Here is a 24492-nt window from a genome sequence, read left to right on the forward strand (position 1 = left end):
GCAATCACCCTATTTCCAAATAAGGACACATTCTAAGGTACTGGGGATTAGGACTTCAACACATTTGGGGGCACACAATTTAATCCACTGCAATCCCCCTTCCATTTAATGGCCCCGAGTGCTATGCATTTTCTGTTAAGGTTTCTTTTAACCCCTTGCCATTGATGATAGCAAATCTCCTTCTTCCATATTTTGCATCAAATAAATAATCACTGCAATTTAGGGGAAATTGAAGGTACCAGAAGAAATCTGATACCCAACTTATTAGATAATCAACCTTAAATATTTAACCATTTGGAGTAAGGGTGCATTTTTCCTCCAACAAACATGTATGAACTTTTTCCCTATCTGCTCACAATTTTTCTATTTCTTCTAAATTTATAACTATGCTCTAGATCAGTGGTTCTCAAAGTGTGGTCCAAGGATACCTGGAAGTCATAGATGCTCTTTCAGGCATCTATGTGGGCCTCCCTTTTCTATGTATCTATGTAAGGCCAGATTTTCTTCATATACTTCAACGTATCCCAACAGACTAAATGCAGAAGCAGATAACAGAATCCAATTGTGATAGTTAATTTTATGTGTCAACTTGGCTGAGCCCAGGTGCCCAGATATTTGGTTAAACATTATTCTGTATGTCTGTGTGTCTAGATGAGATTAACATTTGATCCACAGACTAAGTAAAGCAGATTGCCCTTCCCAATGTGGCCAAGCCTCATCCAATCCATTTAAAGCCCCGAACAGAACAAAAGGCTAAACAAGAGAGAATTCACTCTCTCAGCCTGATGGGTCTTTGAGCTAGTACATTGGTATTCTCCTACCTTTAAACTCAGATTCAGAGAACTTACACCATCAGCTGGCCTGGTCCTCAGCCCTTCAAGACTCAAACTGGAACTTACACCATTAATTCTCCTGGTTCTCAGGCTTCTGGATTCAGACTACAACTATACTATCAGCATTCCTGGGTCTCCAGGTTGTGAATCTTGAGAATTCTCAGCCGTCATAAAAGCCAATTCGTTATTTTACAAATACATACATACAATATATACAATAAATAGATATGCAAAAATATAAAACAATGCCACTCACTCTCCCAACTAGTTGTCCTGGAAAATAGTTATTTTTCATTTTAAAATACATTATTTATCTTAATATATAATGGTTTGTTATTTTAAAAATATTTTTAAATGTTTTAATTTCTAGTAAGCTAAATATCAATATAGATAGTCCATATAAATAAAAGATACTTAAAATACTTTTGAAGAATATAAAGGAGTCCTGAGACAAAAAAAAAAAGTGAAATGCTATTCTATATAACTAAGATTATCAAAGATCTATTAGAAAAATGGAATATTAAAGTAATTCACCCCTTACCATTCTTCAAAGCTGAATCAGAATTTCTCATGCAGCTTATGAAAAAGAAAAATAATTTCCCAGTTACATAAGACATACCTGATCATCTCCAGAATCCCACTGAGCTGTTTTTTTCACAGAGACTACATTAGCATCAGAAATCTGTATACCACTATTGTCTTGATATAGTGACTGTTGCCATACATGACAGGTCAATGGAACAACCTGAAAATCAAAAGCAGATTTTTTTTTTTAATTTTTTTTTCAACGTTTATTTATTTTTGGGACAGAGAGAGACAGAGCATGAACGGGGGAGGGGCAGAGAGAGAGGGAGACACAGAATCGGAAACAGGCTCCAGGCTCTGAGCCATCAGCCCAGAGCCCGACGCGGGGCTCGAACTCCCGGACCGCGAGATCGTGACCTAGCTGAAGTCGGACGCTTAACCGACTGTGCCACCCAGGCGCCCCAAAAGCAGATTTAAATAGTGATGAACGATGGTGATAAACAATCACTATTGTTAAACAATAATAAAATCTAAACTTTAGCTATATTTCTAAGTTTATAAAGTACTTTCATATATATAACATTTCAACTTCACAACCACTGTCCAAATTACTACTTTCACTTAAAAATAAAAAAACAGGGCACCTGGGAAGTTCAGTTGGTTAAGCGTCTGACTTCTGCTAAGGTCATGATCTCACGGTTGGTGGGTTCAGGCCCCGCATCTGGCTTGGATTCTGTGCCTCCCTCTCTCTTTCTGCCCCCACCCACTCTCTGTCTCTGTCTCTCAAAAATAAATAAATGAAAAAAAATTTTAAGTAAAAAAAAAATTACAAAAAGTCTTAAGGTTATCCAGTTAGAACTCAACATACTTTCCAATAAACCACAGCAGTTCCTTAACCTCCTATAGTCCTAGAAGTAAAAGAAGCAAGCAGAAACAAGCAAGTTATTGGTTTTAAAATCTTACTATTTAAGACACCTAAGAAATTAACCCTACAAATGGGGACTAAAATCAACTCATAGTATGGACGGTGGGAACAAACTTAAGGCTCATTTTGTGAGACAGGGGTTAGAGCAGGGCTCTCTCACCTGTGAAAGACAATAAAACTGTGACTGTAGCCCAAGGCTGAAGCAATGCAAACGGAACAGATCCAAGGCAATCAAACAAAAATGACTTAGGTCAAAGTCACCAACTGGCTCAGGGACTGGTTCCTGAGATTTCTCCAGTATCCCTGGACAATAAAAACCCAAAGCTTCAATATAAGACTTCTTCTTCTGGGGCGCCTGGGTGGCTCAGTCAGTTAAGTGTCTGACTTCGGCTCAGGTCATGATCTCGCAGTTCCTGAGTTAGAACCCCGTGTCAGCGCACAGCTGGCTTTGGATCCCCCACCTCTCTCTTTCTGCCCCTCCTCCACTATCGCATACTCTCTCTCTCAAAAAGAAATGAACATTATGGGGCGCCTGGGTGGCTTGGTCGGTTAAGCGTCGACTTCGGCTCAGGTCATGATCTCATGGTCCATGAGTTCGAGCCCCACGTCGGGCTCTGTGCTGACCGCTCAGAGCCTGGAGCCTGCTTCAGATTCTGTGTCTCCCTCTCTCTCTGCCCCTCCCCTGTTCATGCTCTGTCTCTCTCTGTCTCAAAAATAAATAAACGTTAAAAAAAAAATTAAAATAAAAAAAGAAATGAACATTGAAAAAAAAAAAAGACCTCTCTTTTAAAAAAGCAGCCACAAGGGGCAAGGTAGAGACAACCACAAGAACACCAGATAGAGAAGGGTGTACCCAAAGACAAAACAAAAAAACACTCGTGCTAAAAATGCGATTATAAACTATATTTTCAAAAACATTAAAATGAATAACTCAGATCCTCAAAGAAATAAAGATACAATGTCCATAAAAGGGGAAGAAGTTATAAAAGTAAAACAGGCAGTTATGAGTCAAGAAAAGATGAATTCTAACAAAATATTAACCACAAATGTGAAAGAGCCTCTGAAGGAAACCTCAAGTTATCATATTTTTTTCCAGGATTAAAACACTATTACTAGGGGCGCCTGGGTGGCGCAGTCGGTTAAGCGTCCGACTTCAGCCAGGTCACGATCTCACGGTCCGTGAGTTCAAGCCCCGCGTCGGGCTCTGGGCTGATGGCTCAGAGCCTGGAGCCTGTTTCCGATTCTGTGTCTCCCTCTCTCTCTCTGCCCCTCCCCTGTTCATGCTCTGTCTCTCTCTGTCCCAAAAATAAATAAACGTTGAAAAAAAAAATAAAATAAAATAAAATAAAATAAAACACTATTACTATATTAACAAAACATTTTTACAGAGGACTTACAAGAATGTGCTTTTGGTCACAAAAAGGCCAGCATATTTAAAATCTATTCAAGAACTACAGAGATTTCTAAGATATCAACTATTCCAAGAGGTTTTTCTCTAAAGGTAAAGAACCATGGTACATACCCATCTTGCCTCAATGGCAATGTTTAAGGGACAAAGAATAAAAAGCAAAGAAAATTGTTTTGCAAATGCAATCTGGCAATCTGAAATCCCTAAGTATGTAACAATATAGCCAATGTTTTGGCACAGTTAGTCTTCTTTGAGCCTTCCAGGAAAGAAGAATGCCAAAATGAATGTTCAAAATGGCTATTCACTGTAGCTCAATAATGCTGGTTGTGGACCATGGTGTATCTATCACCTTTGAAAAGAGCTGATTCACAACAGCTGATAAAGAGAGTTCAATTCGTTAGGATATTTGTAGAAAACTAATGACACAATATTAAGAAACCAGCACTTTGAGAACTAATCCAATGTGTGAGAAAAAAAACACTCCCCCCTGACTTTTATCAGTTTAAAGAAAACCTAAAAGTCAAAATTAAATGCTAAAAGAAAAGTTCTTATTAAAAATCCCTTCCCCAGATTTTCCTATTCTTATCACCTACTTGTTTAGACTTCATCAAGAAAACTCATTCTTAATATATTCCCATATATTTGATTAACCTTCCCCCCATTACCTCTGAATATAACCTAAATGCTTGAAGGATTTAAAAGATGAATGCTTCAAAACTAAGCAAGTGTCATCAGCAACTCTTCATCTGAGATTAAATGATTTTGGTATAAATTAAAGTTTGAAAGAGTCCCTCCCTAAGTTTTTAATATTAAAAGGTAGTAGTCTTTATGCTGTCTATGAAATAACAATTTAGATCTAAGGACACATATAGGTTGAAAAATGAAAGGATGGAAAAAGATAGTCCATGCAAATGGTAACCAAAAAAGCACAGGAGTGGTATACCAAGTTCAGACAAAATAGATTTTAAATCAAAAATTGTTACAAGACAAGGGGCACCTGGGTGGTTTAGTTGGTTAAGCATCTGACTCTTGATTTTGGCTTGGGTTATGATTTCATGGTTCGTAGGTTCAAGCCCCGTGTCTGGCTCTGCAGACAGCATGGAGCTTACCTGGGATTTTTCTCTCCCTCTTTCTCTGCCTCTCCCCTGCTCATGGTCTCTCCTTCTCTTTCAAAATAAATAAATATTTTTTAAAAAACCTATTACAAGACAAAGGACACTATATAATCATAAAAGGGTCAAATCAAATCACCAAGAAGATGTAAGAATTACAAGTATCTATGCACTCAAATACTAAATCAATTGGGCAAATTTTTAAAGAGCTAAATCAATTGGGCAAATTTTTAAAGACTTGAAGGGAGAAATACACAGCAACACAGTAATATTAAGAGATTTCAATACCTCACTTTCAATAATGGACAGATAAAACAACCATACAGAAGAACAATAAGGAAACAGGAACTGAGTAACACTGTAGACCAATGGGACCTAACACACATATACCGAACACTCCACCTAAAAACAGCAGAATATACATTTTTCTCAAGTACACATGGAACATTCTTTAGGGCAGAACATGTTAGGCCACAAAACAAGTCTCAACAAATTCAAGGAGACTGAAATATACAGTATTTTTCCCAATCACAATAGAATGAAACTAGCAATCAATAGCACAGAAAAAAACCTGTAAATTTCCAAAATATGTATAATTTAAACACATATTCAAAAAATTAATGGGCCAAACAAGAAGTCACAAGGGAAAATAAAAAATACTTTGACACAACTGAATATGAAGACACAAAATACCAAAAGTTATGTGATACAGCAAAAGCAATGCTAAAAGGGTAGTATGTGTATATTAAAAAAAAAAATCATGATATCAAATCGATAGCCTAACTTACACCTCAAGGAACAATGAACTAAACCTAAAGCAAGCATAAGGAAAGAAATAATAAACAATGGAGCACAGATAAACAAAATACTGAACATAAAAAAAAAAAATCAGTGAAACTAATAGCTGAGTTTTTTTAAAGACCAACAAAATTGGCAAACCCTTAACTAGACTGACTAAGAAAAAAGAAAAAAGGCTCAAGATAATAAAATCAGAAAATTAAAGAGGAAAATTACAAGCAATGGCACAGAAATAAGGCTTATAAGAGAACAGTATGAACAATTCTATACCAACAAATTGGACAGCAAAGAAGAAATGTATGAATTCCTGGAAATACACATTCTACCAACACTGAATCATGAAAGATTAGAAAATCTGAACAAACTTGTAACTAGCAAGAAGACTGAATTGGTAATCAAAAACCTCCCAACAGGGAAAAGCCAAGGACCAGATGGCTTCACTACAGAATTCTACCAAACAATTAGAAAAGAATGAACAAGGGCACCTGGGTGGCTCAGTCGGTTGAGCGTCCGACTTCGGCTCAGGTCATGATCTCGCGGTTCGTGGGTTTGAGCCCCGCATCAGGCTCTGTGCTGACAGCTCGGAGCCTGGAGCCTGCTTCAGATTCTGGGTCTCCCTTTCCCTCTGCCCCTCCCCTGCTCACGCTCTGTCTCTCTGTCTTAAAAATGAATAAAACATTAAAAAAAAATTTTTTTAATAAAAAAAAAAAGAATGAACATCAATCTTCCTAGAACATTCCCAAAAAATTGAAGAGGAAGGAACACTTCCTAACTCATTCTATGAGGCTAGTATTACCTTGATACGAAGCAGCCAGCCAAAGACACTATAAGAAAACGAACATCAATATCCTTAATAAACACAGAAGCAAAAATCCACAACAACTTACTAGCACAGAATTCATAGCACATTAAATGGATTGTATACCATATTCCAGTGGGATTTAACCCAAGAACACAAGGGTGGTTCAACATATAAAAACCAATCAACATAATAGCTCACATTAACAGAATTAAGGATAAAATGATTATTTCAACTGCTGCAGAAAAAGCATTTGACAATATTCACCACCCTTTCATAATAAAAACACTCAACAAACTAGAAAAAGAAGAAAACTACCTCAACATAGTAAGAACCAGACATGAAAAACCCACAGCAAACATCATATTCAATAGTGAAAGACTGAAAGTATTTCCTGTAAGATCAGGAATAAAGACTTTCACCACTTCTATTCAAAATAGTTCTGGAAGTTCAAACCAGAGCATTAAGCAAGAAAAGGAAATAAAAGGCAACCAAACTGGAAAGGACAAAGTAAAATATCTCATTTGTAGATGATATAGTCTTATATAGAGAAAACTTTAAAGATTACACACACGCAGTTAGAATAAGCTAATTCATCAAAGTATCAGAATACAAAGTCAACACACAAAAATCCATTGCATTTCTATACACAGTAAACAATCTGAAAAGAAATTACAAAAACAATTCCACTTACAATGCATTAAAAAGAATAAACAACTTAGGGGGCGCCTGGGTGGTTGAGTCAGTTGAGCATCCGACTTCAGCTCAGGTCACGATTTCACAGTTTGTGAGTTCCAGCCCCACATCGGGCCCTGTGTTGACAGCTCAGAGCCCGGAGCCTGCTTCGGATTCTGTGTCTCCCTCTCTCTCTCTCTGCCCCTCCCCTGCTCACACAGTCTCTCTCCAAAATAATAAACATTAAAAAAAAGGTTCAACGGTGACTTAAAAAAATAAAATAAAAAGAATAAAATATTTAGGAATTAACCAAAAAGGTGAAAATCTTATACAGTGTAAACTACTTTACTCAAAATGACATACAAAAATTAACTAAAATGGATCAAAGACTTAAACGTAAGACTTAAAACAAGAGAACTCTTATAAGAAAACATGGAACAAAAGCTTCATGACACTGAATTTGGCAATGATTTCCTGGTATAGGTAACAAAAGGAAAAAGAGACTAACTGGACTTCATGACAATAAAAAAAAATTGCGCATCAAAAGACACTATCAACAGAGTAAAAAGACAAACCACAGAATGGGAGAAAAAAATATATGCAAGTCATATATCTGATAAGAGTCATAGTTAGAATATATAATGAAAACTATTACAACTCAATAATAAAAAGACAAATAACCCAATTAAAAAATAGGCAAAGGATCTGAATAGACACTTTACCAAAGAAAACATACAAATGGCCAATAACCACATGAAAAAATGCTCAACATCACTAAACATCAGGGAAATGGAAATCAAAACTACAACAAGATACCACCTCATACCCTTTAAGGTGGCTACTATCAAAAAAAAAAAAAAAAGAAAGAAACAGAAAATAAGTGCTGGTAAGAATGTAGAAACACTGAAACCCTCATGCACTGTTGATGGAGCTGCAAAAGGTGAAGCCACTGTGGAAAACAGTGTGATACTTCCTCAAAACATAAAAATAAAATTACCATATGATCCATCAATTCCACATCTGGGTATATACCCCAAAGAACTGGCAGCAGTCCCAAGTGTCCATTGATGAATAAATGGATTAGCAAAATATGGTAAGTGCATACAATGGAATATTATTAAGGGAATTAAACATTAGAAGGGAAGGATATTCCTACAAAGGAATTCTACATATTCTATAGTATGAGTGAACCTTGAAGACATCACGCTAAGGTGAAGTTAAATCAGTCACAAAATGACACATACTGTTAAGATTCCGCTTAAATGAGGTAACTAAAGTAGTCAAATTCATAGAAACATAAACATGGTGGTTACCAGAGGCTGGGGTGAGAGGAATGGGAAGTTGTGTTTAATGGGCACAAAGCTTCAGTTTTGCAAGATGAAAAGAGTTCTGAAAATTGGTTGTACAACAATGTTAATATATTTAACATTACCAAACTGCACACTTAAAAATGGTTAAAATGGTAAATTTTATATTTATTTTGTCACAATTAATTAAAAATAATTCAAGCCCCAGATAAACAAAAGAGAAGATTTCTTGATAACAAACCTGTTTTACAGAAAATACTAAGGGATGTTCTTCAGGATGAAAGCAAGTGACACCAGTGAGTAATTCAAACTTATAGAAAACAACAAAAAGGGCTAATCAAAGCAATATTGCAGGTAATTGCAAAAGACAGTATAACGGCATACTTCTCCTTTCTTCCTTTCACTGATTTAAAAAGCAACTATATCAAACAATATATATCTAACTGTATTGTTGGGCCTATAACATAGAAATGTATTTGATAATGACAGCACAAAGGAGATCAACGGGAACAGAGTGCAATGGAATAGGAAAATGACCCCATGGGGCGCCTGGGTGGCTCAGTCCGTTGAGCTTCCAACTTCAGCTCAGGTCATGATCTCACAGTTCATGGGTTCGGCCCGCATCAGGCTCTGTGCTGACAGCTCAGAGCCTGGAGCCTGCTTGGATTCTGCGTCTCCCTCTATCTCTGCCCCTCCTGGCACGTTCTCTCTTGTTCTCTCTCTCTCAAAAATAAACATTAAAAAAAAATTTTTTTTAATGAAAAAAGAAAATGATACCAGATAGTAACTCAAAAAAAGGGAAGAAATGAAGAGTACAAAAAAGGGATAAGTAGATTAATATAACAATCGCTACAAATGTATCTTTGTTATTCTACCTTCTGCCAGATTCTTCAAAAAAACCTCAGATTTTATAAAGTTTTAACTATAACAACATATTGCTGAGTATAACACATGTAGACATATGCCTAATAGTAACAGCACTAAAGAAGGGGTAGGGAATGGACCTGTATGGGCATAAAGTTTCTATGTGGCAATATAAAGACTAAAGGAAAAAAACAGACACAAGATATACAGAAAATAAAAAGCTAAATAGCAGAAATAAATCCAAGCATATTATTAACACTACCCGTGAATGAACCAAACAATCCAATCAAAGGCATATGTTGTGTTAGACTGCATGAAAAAGAAGATTCAACTGTATGCTATCTATAGGAGACACACTTTAGGCTCAAAAAGACAAACAGGTTATAAGTTAAAGAATAGATAAAAAAGATTTACTATGCAAACAATCATAAAAGAGATAGAGTGGCTATAGTAATATCAAGACAAAACATATTAAAACATAATGAAATACCTAAGAACAAATTTAACCAAGGAGGTGAAAGACTTATACTCTGAAAACTAAAAAACACTGATGAAAGAATTGAGGACAACACAAATGGAAAGGTATTCCATGCTCATGGAATGGAAGAACCAATATTGTTAAAATTTCCATACTAACCAAAGCAATCTGCAGATTCAATACAATCCCTATCAAAATGCCAGGAACACTTAATCCTTGTATGGAACCACAAAAGACCCCAAATAGCCAAAGCAATCTTGAAAAGTAAAGGAGTCCTTGGGTGGCTCAGTCAGTTAAGCGTCTGACTCTTGATTTCAGCTCAGGTCATGATCTCATAGTTATGAGATTGAGCCCCACATTGGGGTCCAGGCTGAACATGAAGCCTGCTTAAGATTCTCTCTCTCAACTTAACAGAAGACCATAGGGGAAGGGAAGGGGAAAAAAAAAAAAAAAAAAAAAGTTACAAGCAGAGAGAGGGAGGGAGGCAAACCATAAGAAACTCTTAAATGCAGAGAACTGAGGGTTGATGGGGGATGGGGACGAGGGGAAAGTGGGTGATGGGCATTGAGGAGGGCACTTGTTGAGATGAGCACCAGGTGTTGTATGTAAACCAATTTGACAATAAATATTAAAAAAAAAAAATTCTCTCTCTCTCTCTCTCCCCTTTTGCCCCTCCCTCATGAGTGCATGCACTCTCTCAAATTAAAAAAAAAAAAAAAAAAGGGAAGAAAAAAACAAAAACAAAAATAAAACTGGAGGTATCACAATCCCAGATCTTAAGATATACTACAAAGCTACAATAATCAAAACAATACAGGGGCGCCTGAGTGACTCAGTCGGTTAGGTGTCCAATTTCAGCTCAGGTCATGATTTCACAGTTGGTGAATTACAGCCCCGCATCGGGCTGGGTGCTGACAGTTCAGAGCCTGGAGCCTGCTTCAGATTCTGTGTCTCCCCTGCCCCACTCACGCTCTGTCTCTGTCTCCTTCAAAAATAAACATTAAAAAAAATTATTTTTAAACAGTATAGTACTGGCACACACACACAAATATATATAAATGGAACAAAATACAGCCCAGAAATAATATAATATTAATAACATAAATTGATTATATGACCATTAATCTTTGACAAAGGAGGCAAGAATACATAATAGAAGATAGTACCTTCCTTCAACAAATGGTGTTGGAAAAAGTGAACAGCTACATGCAAAAGAATGAAACTGGACCACTTTCTTATACCACATACCAAAATAAACTTAAAATGAAAAAAAAAAAAAAAAAAAAAAAGATGGATTAAGGACCTAAATGTGAGATCCGAAACCATAAAAATCCTAGAAGGGCTCACAGGCAGTAATTTCTCTGACACTGGCCACACAACATTCTTCTAGATATGTCTCCTGAGTCAAGAGAAACAAAAGCAAAACTGAACTCTTTGGGATTACATCAAAATAAAATGCTTCTGCACAGCAAAGTAAATAATCAACAAAACTAAAGACAACCTACTGAATGGGAGAAGGTATTTGCAAATGACACATCCAATACAGGGTTAGTACCCAAAAAATATAAAAAACTTACACAACACCAAAAAAGCAAATAATCCAATTAAAAAATGGGCAAAAGACATGAACAGACATTTCTCCAAAGAAGATATCAGATGGTGAAGAGACACAAGAAAAGATGCTCAACATGAAGGAAATGCACATCAAAATCACAATGAGGTATCACCTCACATCTCTAAGAATGACTAAAATCAAAAACGCAAGAAACAAATGTTGGTGAAAATGTGGAGAAAAAGGAGCCTTCAGGCACTGCTGGTGGAAATGCAAACTGATGCAGCCTCCATGGAAAACAGTATGAAGGTTCTTAAAAAAATTAAAAATAGAACTACTACATGATCCAGTAATTTCACTACTGAGCATTTACCCTCAAAATATGAAAACATTAATTTGAGAAGATAAATGCGCCCCTATGTTTACTGCAGCATTATTTATAATAGACAAATTATGGAAGCAGCCCAAGTGTTCATTGATAGACAAATGGATAAAGAAGATGTGGGGTGTGTGTGTGTGTGTGTGTATATATATGTATATATATATACATATATATACATATATATACACATATATGTATACATATATACACACACACACACACACACAACAGAATATTACTCAGCCATAAAAGAAGATGAAATCTTGCCGTTTGCAATAACATGGATGGATCTGGAGGGTATAATGCTAAGTGAAAGAAGTCAATCAGGGAAAGACAAATACCATATGATTTCATTCATATGGGGAATTTAAGAAACAAAACAAAGAAAAAAGAGACAAACCAAAAAAGACTCGTCTATAGAGAACAAACTGATGGTTACCAGACAGGAGGTAGGTGGGGGGGGATGGGTGAAATAGGTAAAGGGGATTAAGAATATACTTACTAATCATGATGAGCACTGAGTAATGTATAGAATTGTTCAATCACTTTATTGTACACCTGAAATGAATGTAATACTGTATATTAACTATACTGGAATTAAAATTTAAAAATATTTTTTAAAAACAATATGAAAACAAAAAAAAAATTACTCAATACAAACAGGAATGTTTCACAATAATAAAACAGTCAGGGGTGCCTGGGTGGCTTAGTTGGTTAGGCAACTGACTTCAGCTCAGGTCATGATCTCACGGTTTGTGAGTATGAGCCCCATAATGGGCTCTGTGCTGACAGCCCAGAGCCTGGAGCCTACTTCAGATTCTGTGTCTTCCCCTCTCTCTACCCCTCCCCTGCTCACGCTCTGTGTCTCTCTGTCTCTCAATAATAAATGTTAAAATTAAAAATTAAAAAAAAAATAAGTCAATCCACCAAGAATGCATAATAATTAAAAATCTATATGCACCTAACACCAAAGCCCCCAGTAAAAAATGAAAGAAAAACTGAAAGAAATGAAGGAAGAAATAGACAATTCAACAATAATTAGACTTCAATACCCCGTTTTCAAAAAAGTAGATGGATAGAGATTCTGTGAATCATTCTTGAACATTAAAAAGAGAGCAGAACGGAATTAGAAATTTAAAAAACAATACCATTTACAGTAGCACACTCCAAAATTAAAATACTTAGGTATAAATCTAACCAAATATGTACAGAATCTATATGAAAGAAACTATAAGCCTCTGGTAAAAGAAATCAAAGAGGAGCTAATTAAATGGACAGATATTCCATGTTCATGGTTTATCAGACTCAATACTGTCAACATGTCAGCTCCTCGTAATATGATGTATAGATTCAACACGATTCCAATCACAATCAAAATTCCAGGCAAATTATGTTGTGGGTATTGACAGATTTTTCTTAAAGTTTATAAGAAAAGGCAAAAGACCAGAACAGCCAATACAAAATTAAAGAAGACAAAGTGGGAGGGCCGATACTATCTGACTTCACGACTCACTTATAAAGCTACAGCAATCAAAAAAGTGTAGTATTGGCAAAAGAACATACAAACAGATCACTGTAACAGAACAAAGCCCAGAAACAGACCCACATAAACACAGTCAACTCATCTTGGACAGAGGAACAAAGGTAATATAAGGGAGCAAAGATGTTCTTTTCAACAAATGGTAGTGGAACTACTAGACATCTACATCCAAAAAAATGAATCTAATGAAAAAAATGAATCTAAACACTAATTTTACATGTTTCACAAAATTTAACTCAAAACAGATCACAGATATAAATACAAAATGCAAAACTATAAAAACTATAAAACACCTAAAAGATAATATAAGAGAAAACCTAGATGACCTTGAGTATGATGATGAGTTTTTAGGTATAGCACCAAAAGCACAATCCTTGAAAGAAATAATTAATAAACTGGGCTAATTAAAATTAAAAACTTCTGTTCTGTGAAAGACAATGTCAAAAGAATGAAAAGACAAGCGACAGACCAGGAGAAAATATTTGTAAAAGACGATACGGACTATTAACCAAAATACACAACTCTTATTAAAATTCAAAGATACAAAAACAAACAACCCAATTAGAAAATGGGTAACAAGGGCGCCTGAGTGGCTCAGCTGGTTAAGCATCTGACTTAGGCTCAGATCATGATCTTGTGTTCATGAGTTCAAGCCCCACATTGGGATCTCTGCTGTCAGTGCAGATCCTGCTTTGGATCCTGTCTCCCTCTCTCTCTGCCCCTCCCCCACGTGTGCTATCTCTCTCTCTCTCTCTCTCTCTCTCAAAACTAAATAAATACATTAAAAAAAAAAGAAAATGGGTAACAGATCTGAACAGACGCTTCATCAAAAAAGATGTATATCTGGAAAACAAGAATACGACAAGGTGCTCAACATCATGTATTATTAGGGACATGTAAATTAAAACAGTGAGATCACCACTACACACCTACTAGAAGGGCCAAAACCCAAAACACTGACAATACCAAATGCTGCTCAGAATACAGAGCAACAGGAACTCTTATTCATTACTCAATGATGATGGGAACGCAAAATGGTACAATCACTCTGGAAGACACTCTGGCAGTTTCTTACAAAACTAAACACACTCTTAGCATACAATCTAGCATTCCCTTAAGCCAAAGCCTAATCCAGAGCAAGGCTCAACCCTGCTCAATTGTATGAAGACTGAGAGAAGTGAGGATACTGCAGAAAACTATGAGACTAGCAGATAGCAGAGGTTGGTTCATGAGATTTAAGGAAAAAAGCGGTCTCCATAACAAAAGTGTAACATGAAGCAGCAAGCGCTGATACAGAAGGTGCAGCAAGTTATCCAGAAGACCCAGCTAAGAAAATTAATGAAGGCAGCTATACTAAACAGATTTTCAATGTAGACAAAACAGCCTTATGTTGGAAGAAGATGCCGTCTAGGGTTTCCATAGCTAGAAAGAAGTCAACACCTGGCTTCAAAGCTTCAAAGGACAGGCTACTCTCTTGTTAGGGGCTAATGCAGCTGGTGACTTTAAATTGAAGCCAATGCTGGGGCGCCTGGGTGGCGCAGTCGGTTGAGCGTCCGACTTCAGCCAGGTCACGATCTCGCGGTCCGGGAGTTCGAGCCCCGCGTCGGGCTCTGGGCTGATGGCTCAGAGCCTGGAGCCTGTTTCTGATTCTGTGTCTCCCTCTCTCTCTGCCCCTCCCCCGTTCATGCTCTGTCACTCTCTGTCCCAAAAATAAATAAAAACGGGGAAAAATAAATTGAAGCCAATGATCATTTATCATTCTGAAAATCCTGGGGCCCTTAAGAATTATATACTCTGCCTGTACTCTATAAATGGAAACAAAAAGCCTAGAAGACAGTTATGTCTGTTTATAACATGGTTTAATAAACATTTTAAGCCCACTGCTGAGACCTTGATCAAAGACCTTAATGTAAGAGCAAAAATTATAAAACTCTTAGAGGAAACATACAGGTAAATCTTTATGAATTCACATTCGGCAACAGGTTCTAAGATAGGACACCAAAAGCATGAGCAACAAAAGAAAAAAAGACAAATAAGACTTCATCAAAAATAAAAACTTTTTGGGGCATGTGGGTGGCTCAGGTGGTTAAACATCTGACTCTTGGTCTCAGCTCAGGTCTTCATCTCAGGGTTGTAAGTTCAACCCCTGCATTGGGCTCCATGCTGAGCATGGAGCCTACTTTAAAAAAATAACATAACATAACATAACATAACATAACATAACATAACATAACATAACATAACACAACACAACAATAAAATAAAATAAAATAAAATAAAATAAAATAAAATAAAATAAAATAAAATAAAACAAAATAAAATCTATTGTGCTTCAAAGAACACTATCAAGAATGTGAAAAAACCCACAGACTGGGAAAAAATATTGCAAAGCAGACACCTTATAAAAGAATATTAAATTCACATTGTGGAAAATATGAAGAATAAATAAATAATTCTTATATCTCAAAAGTACATAGACAAATGACCAAAGTAAAAATAAGCAAAGAATCTGAATGGACATGTCACCAAAGAAGATATACAAATGGCTAATAAGCACAAGAAAAGATGCTCAATATCATAAGCCATCAGGGAAATCCAAGTCAAAACCACAATGAGATACCACATCACATCCACCACGATGGTTATAATCAAAGTCAAATAATAACAAATGTTGACAAAGATGTAAAGAGATTGGAATTTTCATACACTGCTTGTAGGAATGTAAAAGAATGCAGCAGCCATTTGGGGAAACAATCGGACAGTTCCTCAAAGGACAAATACGGAGTTACCACATGTCCAGCAAGTCCACTCCTAAATATATACCCAATAGAAATGAAAACATGTCCATATAAAAACTTGTACATAAATGTTTATAGCAACATTCTTCATAACAGCCAAAAGGTAGGAAAAAAACCAAATGTTTATCAACCAATGAATGAAAAACAAATATAGTATACCCATACAATGAAATTTTAATCTGGCTCAGTCGGTTAAGCATTGGACTCCTGGTTTCAGCTCAGGTCATGATCTCACCGCTTCATGAGTTTGAGCCCCACACTGGGCTCTGCGCTGGTAGTGCGGAGCCTGCTTGAGATACACACTCTCTCTCTCTTTCTCTCTCTCTCTCTCTCTCTCTCTCTCTCGCTCTCTCTCTCTCTCTCTCTTGCTCTCTGCCCATCCCCTACTCACGCTCTCTCAAAAATAAACAAACTTAAAAAACAAAAGTAAAACCATTATCATTTATAAAATATCCCAATAAAATCCAGCAGTTCCTTAAGAGAAAACACACTATGACACAGTTTTTATGCTAAGAAAACAAGGATTAATATTAAGAATAAAATATGTATTGGGGTACCTGAGTGGCTCAGTCTGGTTAAGCCTCCAGGTCATGATCTCCCAGTTTGTGGGTTCAAGCTCCGGGTTTGTGAGTTCAAGTTCTGTGTCGGGCTCAGTGCTGACAGCTCAGAGCCTGGAGCCTACTTCGGATTCTGTCTGTCTGTCTGTGTCTCTCCCTCTCTCTCTCCACCTCCCCCACTCGTGCACGCACATGCGCTCTCTCTCTCAAAAATAAACAAATATTATAAAAAATTTAAAAGAAGAAAACATGTGTCAATAGGTAAAAAAAAAGATAAATTATACACTGTAGACAAATTTGGAGATAGGGGTCAGGAAAGTGAAAAAGGGGTTCAGGCCTGATGTTGAACATCAGGCGAGGGCTAGAGGCTAAGAGTGAAGATGTGCAAGAAGCGGAGGGAGGAAACACAAAGATTTCCAAACACTGTTCATGACCCAGTTAAAAGATGGAGACCAAGAATTTCTGGTGATACCAATCCATATAACCGAATTATCTTCCCTAGCACAGCTCAGAAATTTAAGTTTAGGAATTACAAGGAGAGGTGTTTGAAATGATCCATGTTCAACGGCCTGCAGAACCAGTGTTAAGACCAACACGGTAAAAGCTCTGAACCACTCACTTCCTAAACTCCTTAAAAAGACTTGGTTGTAAGGCTGGGCACATTTCACTCTGAACTTACAAAGTCTCATGCCTTAGCTCAGTCTCACAACTACAAACTTAATTGCTACCTTATACATTACCATTAGTACATCCTTATGATCTAATAAGAGAGAAATAAGTGAATCAAACTCTTACAGTTTTGTCATTTAACTTGACACTAGACAGAACTAAATGTTTCCTATCATTTGGTCTCATCCTTTTAATACACTGCATTAAATACTACACAACTTATCTTCAAAAAACTTTATAGTTCATAAATTTCTAGCAAGAAACACTAAAGTCTCTTTCCCTTTTAAACATCTTCCAACTTATGCCAGTAAAATTTAATGTCAGCAAACTAAGGGAAAAAAATCATAATACTCTTTATATCATCTTAAAACCACCTTTACTTTAATTTTTTAATGTTTATTCATTTTTGAGAGACAGAGAGTCAGAACATGAGCGGGGGAGGGGCAGAGAGAGAGGGGAAACAGAATCCAAAGCAGGCTCCAAGCTCTGAGCTGTCAGCACAAAGTCCGATGCAGGGCTCAAACTCACAAACCATGAGATCATGACCTGAGCCAAAGTCAGATGCTTAACCAACTGAGCCACCCAGGCGCCCCTTAAAACTACATTTAATACTGAACACCTTCTATACCTTCATATATTCTCCAAGGTAAGCAGTAAAATACCTGATTTCTCTTAAAACAAAAACAAAAAAAAACCCACTTCTTTGGGGGGTGGGGAGAAACACTAGGCTCTAAGAAGTAGGGTTGTCTATTATATATAGATCACTATTAGACGGGATAATAATTTTTCATAGTGTCTATAATAAGAGTTAAAGTGGTTTAATACACTCCTCCTCTAGGCTTGGAGATATAAATTTAAATACTAATAGTTTGATTCAAACAAGAAATCATAGAACAAAATAAAAGTTAGGAGACCTCATCCACAAGTGTAGCTTTAATTATGGTCTATATGCAGATAACTTACAGCTTGAAATCTCCAACCCAGACTTCTCCTTTGATCTCCAAAAACAATCTTAACACTCATCTCAGCCAATCCCATCAACCCCTCCCTCCCATCACTCCCACCTCTAACCTGGCCATATCTCAATATTTGACACAATCATTCATCCAATAATCTAACACCAAACACCTTCTTGCCTCCATGTTCCACACCTAATCCATTACTAGTGTAATAATAATGTAAAATTAATGGATAAGTACAATGATTTTACCTCTTAAATATTTCTCCAATCAGTCTGGTTTTTTTTCTATATCCACCAACACCTCCTTGTTGCAAAATATGGTCATCTTTTGCCTGGCAATACTGCAATGGCTTACTAATTAGCATCCCTGACATATTGCCACTTCCCCTTCCCCATCCTGCTGTCAAAGCTGTTCTCCACTCTGCTACAAAGTGATGTTTCTGAAACACAAATTTTACTATATACCCCATTTTCAATGACTTTCCAAAGCTCCAGAGATAAATCTTTTATCTATATTGGCCTTTAGTTTCCTGGAAATGCCATGCTTTCTCCCACATTACCTTTCCATGTGCCTTTCCCTCAACTGAGAGGCTTTCTCTTTGCTAGTTAACTTTAATTTGTCTTCAGATCTTAGCTCTATCAGAAGAACTTCCTCAGGGAAGCTTTCCCCAGCTTCACTAACAAGATCAGATTCCATTTCCGTATGCTTCCAAAGCATGTTAATACATATCAGTTTTACTTTTATTCATGTGGCCAAATGAATTGTCTGCCTCCCTCTTATGTGAACACTAGTGAGGCAGAGATAAAAAAAAAAAAAAAAAAAAAAAAAAAAACGTTTGGGTTCACCAAGGTTCCAACCAGCACAACAGGTGAATGCCCTAATGAGTGCTCAATGAGTAAGTGCCCACTGGAATATTTACCAGGCAAAACAATAATTCTTTAATGATCAACAGTCTATAGGCAGCAATGTCCAAAAGAACTTTCTGTGATTAAGGAACTATTCCGTATCTGCACTTTCCAATAGTGGCCGCTAGTCAAGTGTGGCTATTGAGCACTTAGTATAACAGAGGCATTGAATTTTTAGTTTAATTAACTATACTTTGCTGCATTTTGTCACTCTGCATAGTTTACATACATCTTGTCTATGGAGCAGTCCTAGACAATAAACCCCTGGGCTTCTTTTGGTCCCCACACATACCCTGCACACAACAGAAACTTAATAAATGTCTGATGATTTGATATCTGAATTGTAGAGCAAACTTTCTTTTTCTCCCTGAGAAGCTAATGAATTAAATGTAGTTATTTTCAAACCGGTCTTCAGAAGCCAACCATAAAATCAGCTCTTTCTCCATTGTGTAATACCTTGTGCTTTCTAGCTTTCCAGACTGTTTGGAACTGCCGCATAAACCTCCTGCTACCGACTGGGGACCCCTCTATTGCTACAAACGAGGGTCCGGTGAAGTACAATAGGCGAGGAGCCTCTGGAGACTAATCATGTAGTGTCCATAATCCACACTACTCCCTCAAGAAGAGTCCTGCCCTTCAGGCATACTAATCTAATTGTCTCCCCAACAAAAGAGTCCCTGGGCAACCTTACTCTCCACTCCAACACCGCCGTTTTCCCCTCCCGCAGGGCACAAGGAGCCCCACCTCCCTCCCAAAGCGTTGCTTCACCACACCCACTGGGAATACTGGCTCTCAGAACATCTGGTGTAATTCAAAAAGCCCGGGACCCAACGAGAGGAGTAAACAAGAGAGGTCTTTGCCAGCAAGAATGGGAAACTTGGCGTAGCCAACCAGAACCTGAACAAGAGTGTGGGCCCAGGACGCGAGATGGCCCCTACAAGGCTCTAAAAGCACGCTTATTATTTGTCGGGCACCGTGACCCGCAGCGAGCAGGAGGCAGCAGGGTAGAAAGCAGGCGGAGCGCTCAGGGACTACCCGTCACCCTGCCCGACGGCAGCCCACATCTCTCCCCGCCTGGCTCACCTTCTCCGGGCCGGTCCGCTCGTCCTCCAAGAAGCGGTGGCTCGGGCGCGACGACGAAAGCAAACTCCCGCTGGGGTGCGCCTGCAGCCAGGCCTTGGCCTCCTCGTCGTCCTCGTCGTCCGTGCTCTCCCGTGGCTGGCTCTCGTAATTAAAGTCCGAGTCCAGCTCCCGCCCCTCCCCTTCCTCCACCTCCACCACCTCGACCACTTCGTCCTCTTCCTGGTTCGCAGACTCCTCCGCCTGTTCCTCCTCCTCCTCCTCGAGCTCGCCGGGCCACGGCAGGTCCTCAGGCTCCATGTTGGCGTCTCGCTCTAGGAGGCAGAGGAGGAGGGGGAGAGGGGAAAGGGGAGGAAGGGTAGGGGAAGAGAGCTGACTGGCGGTTGCGGCCGCGCGCAGGCGCAAAGTCCGCCGCGGCCTCGCACCCGGCGCCGCGACGCGCGGACGGGGCGGGGCAGGGAGTGAGAGCGCGGGTTGCTAAGGACGCCCCGCGGGGAGGCCCGAGGTGTGGCTGGAGCTGGCGAGGGAGTGGCCTAGCCCTCGTCACACGCTGGGACGTTGCTCACAGTACTGAAAGCTCACAATAAACTCGGACTGGGGTCTTCTCGAGGGAGGGGAGAATTTCGTCCTCGGTTGGACCAAGTCAAAACTGAATTTTGCCCTTGCACCGGGAGGAGATCAGACTCTAGGATAAACCTATGATATAGTCAAACTTGCAAGTTACAAATTTTTAAAGGTTGAGTGCCTGCCATGCGACAGGCTGTATGATGGGCACTTGAACCTAGCGGCGAAAAAGTGGGGCGGTAGAGGGGTTAAGCTGGTACCAGAAAAATGGAAGTTTGAATCCTGACATCGCCACTTACATTGGTGTGACTGAGCCTCTATGAAATGATAAGAGGCCTTCACATAGGATGGTTGTGATAATCAAAGCAGATAACCAACGTAAAGGACTTAGTGGTAGGTATTATTCATTGATTATTGTGCGGTAACTCATTAAATGCCCGCAGTTCTGTGAGATTAGTATTAATACCATTTCATATTTGAAGAATCTAAGGCTCAGAAAAATAACGTGCCCAAAGCCTCTTACCTAGTAATTGGCTGGCTGTGCAATCCCAAGTCTTCTGTAAATCCAGTAAATTGCCCTGGCCCAGACCTATAAGCTAATAAAGAATAAAGAGTAAGTATTTGTGCTGATAGTACATACATTTTTAGTCTAGTCAATGACTTTGAAATGCTTTGGAAACAAAGCTTTCCTGATTAATTCAGGAACCCCTATAAAAGAAATAGCAAATTAAAGAATCTTGAGATGCTTTGCTATTACCTAAGGAGACAGCCATAATTAGAATCCAGCAAAAGTTCTTCATGGTACCTATCCACAATAGCAGAGATAAATTGGTAGTGATATCAAACCAACATTGGCTAGGTAATTTTTAGGAGTACTGTCAAGGATGTATGTCCTATCTCTCTATGACCCAATTCTAGCAAAACTATAAAGATAGAACATGAACTGGAGCCCAAAGCCTCAGGGCTCCTGTGAACATCTCTAAATGGACTATGAGTATATTCAAACACCACTCTTCTTATGACAAGTTGAGGCTTTTCCTTGCTAGAGAGCTATGGATATAATGATAGAAAAAGAAATTTGCTTGATTTTGTGTTCCTGACTGGAGAAACCCAGTAACAGGGACACACATTTCATTGATACTGTTATTAAATAATTCTGTAAACCTTTACCATTTACTTAGAAACTCCACTATGCTTATCATCCACAAATTTCAGGAAAAATGAAGGGAACTAATGGAATTCTAAAACTAAGTATCAAAGTTCTCGGAAACTCTCCAACCTCCAAGGCCCAAAGTACTTCCATTTGCCTTCATAGCAAGGACATCATTCTACTCTAGGATCCACAAGTTATCTCCTTCTGAGTTCATAACAGGCTGCCTCATGTACTTGGGAATTATTTCCAATATAGATTCTACCTTAAAACAAGCTGATATGACTAATTGCTGCAGGGGACCCACACTATAACTCCTGCTTTACCAACAATAGGTGGAAGCTGCATTTCCAAAGCACCTACCTAAGCAGTTTCTGCAGGATCTGAAATCCAGAGATTTCTGAAAAAAGCATCAGAAAAAAAAAAATTTCCCTTGATCCTCAATGGAAAAATCTCATCAGGCACCGTTAAGGACAACCCAACAGTAAAACTACAAGGCTTTGATCCTTGGATTCATGTTACTCAACAAAAAAATACATGCATCATTTTTTCTGGGATATTGGATGTCTAATCCATTCATTGCAAGACCTCAAAACAAAGATTCTCAGGAATTCTCCAGAGCTGCTGACTACAGAAATGGATAGCGTATGCCCATTACAACAGAACAAGATTGATTTTCTGATTCTTCAGTATCCTTCACCCTACCACTAATCTTGCCTATTACTGTTCTTTGACAACCCTTTTAACTAACAAAATGATGTCTCTATATGATCCCCTTGATCTTCATACTGTTACTTTTGACTCCCTGTGCTCTTCTGCCACTTACAAAAAAGCAATTTTAAAAAAGAAAGAAAAGAATAGAAAAACAATATGCTCTGATGTGTTTTTCTCAAGCCATAGCCACTGCTCTTAATTTAATGGCTGAAATGTTTCAGTCTTTTCAGCAGCTTCCACATTCCAAGTCAGTAGTCTGAAAGATAAGCTGATGTCCCCTGAGTCTGAACCTTCCAGAGAACAAATTGGAGTCCTCCTTCAACCTCATCAGCCTTTAAACAAATGGCTGTACCTTTGAGTTCCACCAATATATCCCTATATCTTTTCACCCATTTTCCTTAGGAACCCAAACACAAGATGATGTGGAGGACGGCACTGGTAGAGAAAAGGAGATCGATAAGGAAGTAATAACAGTACTTCAGATAATGAATGCAGGTGCAGATAGTGGGAGGGAGGGAAGAGAATACAGATGCAAAAGCTACATGGAGGTGACATCATAGGACCTGGTGACTGGGTTTGGGGAGGAGAGGTAGAAGGAAGGAATAAGATCAATCCCACATTTTGGTTTGGGCAGCCCAGCTGATGATGGAAATACAGAAGTAGGAACATGCAGGTCTTTAGGGAAAGGTCATGAGTTCGGTTTGGAGCATATTGAGTTTTAGTAGCCTAAGACATATCAAGTTAAGGATGTTCAGTCAGGACTTGTAGATACAAGACTGGGACTCGGGGAAGAGGGAGGGGTGGGTTGCTGACAACAAGCACATAGGTGTTGGAGAAAGTCACAACTCAGTGTAAAACAGAAGTGGGCCATGAATGGAACCCTGAATAACATGCACATTCCAAAAGAGGAAGAGGAGAACACAGACTGAGAAGAAACTACCAGAGATAGGAAGAGAACACAAAAATAGCAGTAATATAAAATATGGGAAATCAAATACAGTTGGCAAACAACACAGGTTTGAACTGAACAGGCATTTCTACATGGATTTTGGGGGGCGGGGGGGTAAATACAGTACAGTACTACAGAAGTAGTTTCTCTTCCTTATGATTTTTTTTGTTAACACTTTCTATTCTCCAGCTTACTTCATTGTAAGAAAACAATACATAATACACATAATGTACAAAATATGTGTTGGGGCGCCTGGGTGGCTCAGTTGATCGAGTCTCACTTTGGCTCAGGTCATGATTTTGCAGTTCGTGAGTTCAAGCCCTCTGTGTCGGGGGGGGGGGGCGGGGAGAAGGGGGGTCAAGGCTGAGAGCATGTAGCCTGTTTGGATCCTTTGTCTCCCTCTTTCTCTACCCCTTCCCCCTTCTTTCTCCTCAAAAAATAAACATTTAAAAATATGTGTGTGTGCATGTTAATTGACTAGGTGATCAGTAAGTCTTCTTCTGATCAATAGTTGGCTATTAGCAGTTAAGTTTTTGAGAAGTCAAGTTACATACCGATTTTCAACTGCATTGGGGGTAGACTCCCCTAACCCCCACATTTTTCAAGGGCCAACTATATTTTCAATATGGGAGAGGTCAAAAGCATCAAATGCAACAGAAAGACAAAATAAGAACTGAAAAGCGTCTAATGAATTTGGCCTTATGAAATTATTGGTAACTTGCACAAGAAATTATTTTGATGGAATGGTGGGAACAGACTACAGATGAAACAGTTGGGAAACGATTGAAGGTGAGGAAGGTGAGATGTTGAATGTAGAAAGGAGGATTTTGGCCATGAAAAGGGGAAAGAAGAATAAGGGGGTAACTAGAACAGGAAAGGAACCATGGGAGTTTGTTGTTGTTTTCAAAATGGAAGACATTTGAGTTTATTAGTATGCGAAGATTGA

The 24492-nt window shown here is 38.4% G+C and overlaps 1 protein-coding gene across 6 annotated transcripts in view; it reads right to left on the bottom strand.

Annotated features, from left to right (window-relative positions):
• ALMS1 (ALMS1 centrosome and basal body associated protein) overlaps positions 1-20559 on the bottom strand; it is a 231023-nt gene extending 210464 nt beyond the window's left edge. For 3 of the 6 annotated variants that reach the window (XM_086700836.1, XM_086700835.1, XM_086700837.1), the window contains exons 1-2: positions 20173-20547; positions 1453-1578 (exon numbers count right to left, since the gene is read on the bottom strand). In XM_086700836.1, coding sequence (XP_086556962.1) covers positions 1453-1578; positions 20173-20469 — 423 coding nt within the window. In that variant the 5' untranslated portion in view covers positions 20470-20547. Of the gene's footprint in view, positions 1-1452; positions 1579-20172 lie in introns of all 6 variants that reach the window. The other 3 variants (XM_086700840.1, XM_086700838.1, XM_086700839.1) reach the window with 3 other exon arrangements.
• Positions 20560-24492: the final 3933 nt, after the last annotated feature.

Source organism: Puma concolor, chromosome A3 (assembly GCF_028749965.1).
Source record: "Puma concolor isolate L17-30 chromosome A3, mPumCon1.1.hap2, whole genome shotgun sequence".
NCBI lineage: Eukaryota > Metazoa > Chordata > Mammalia > Carnivora > Felidae > Puma > Puma concolor.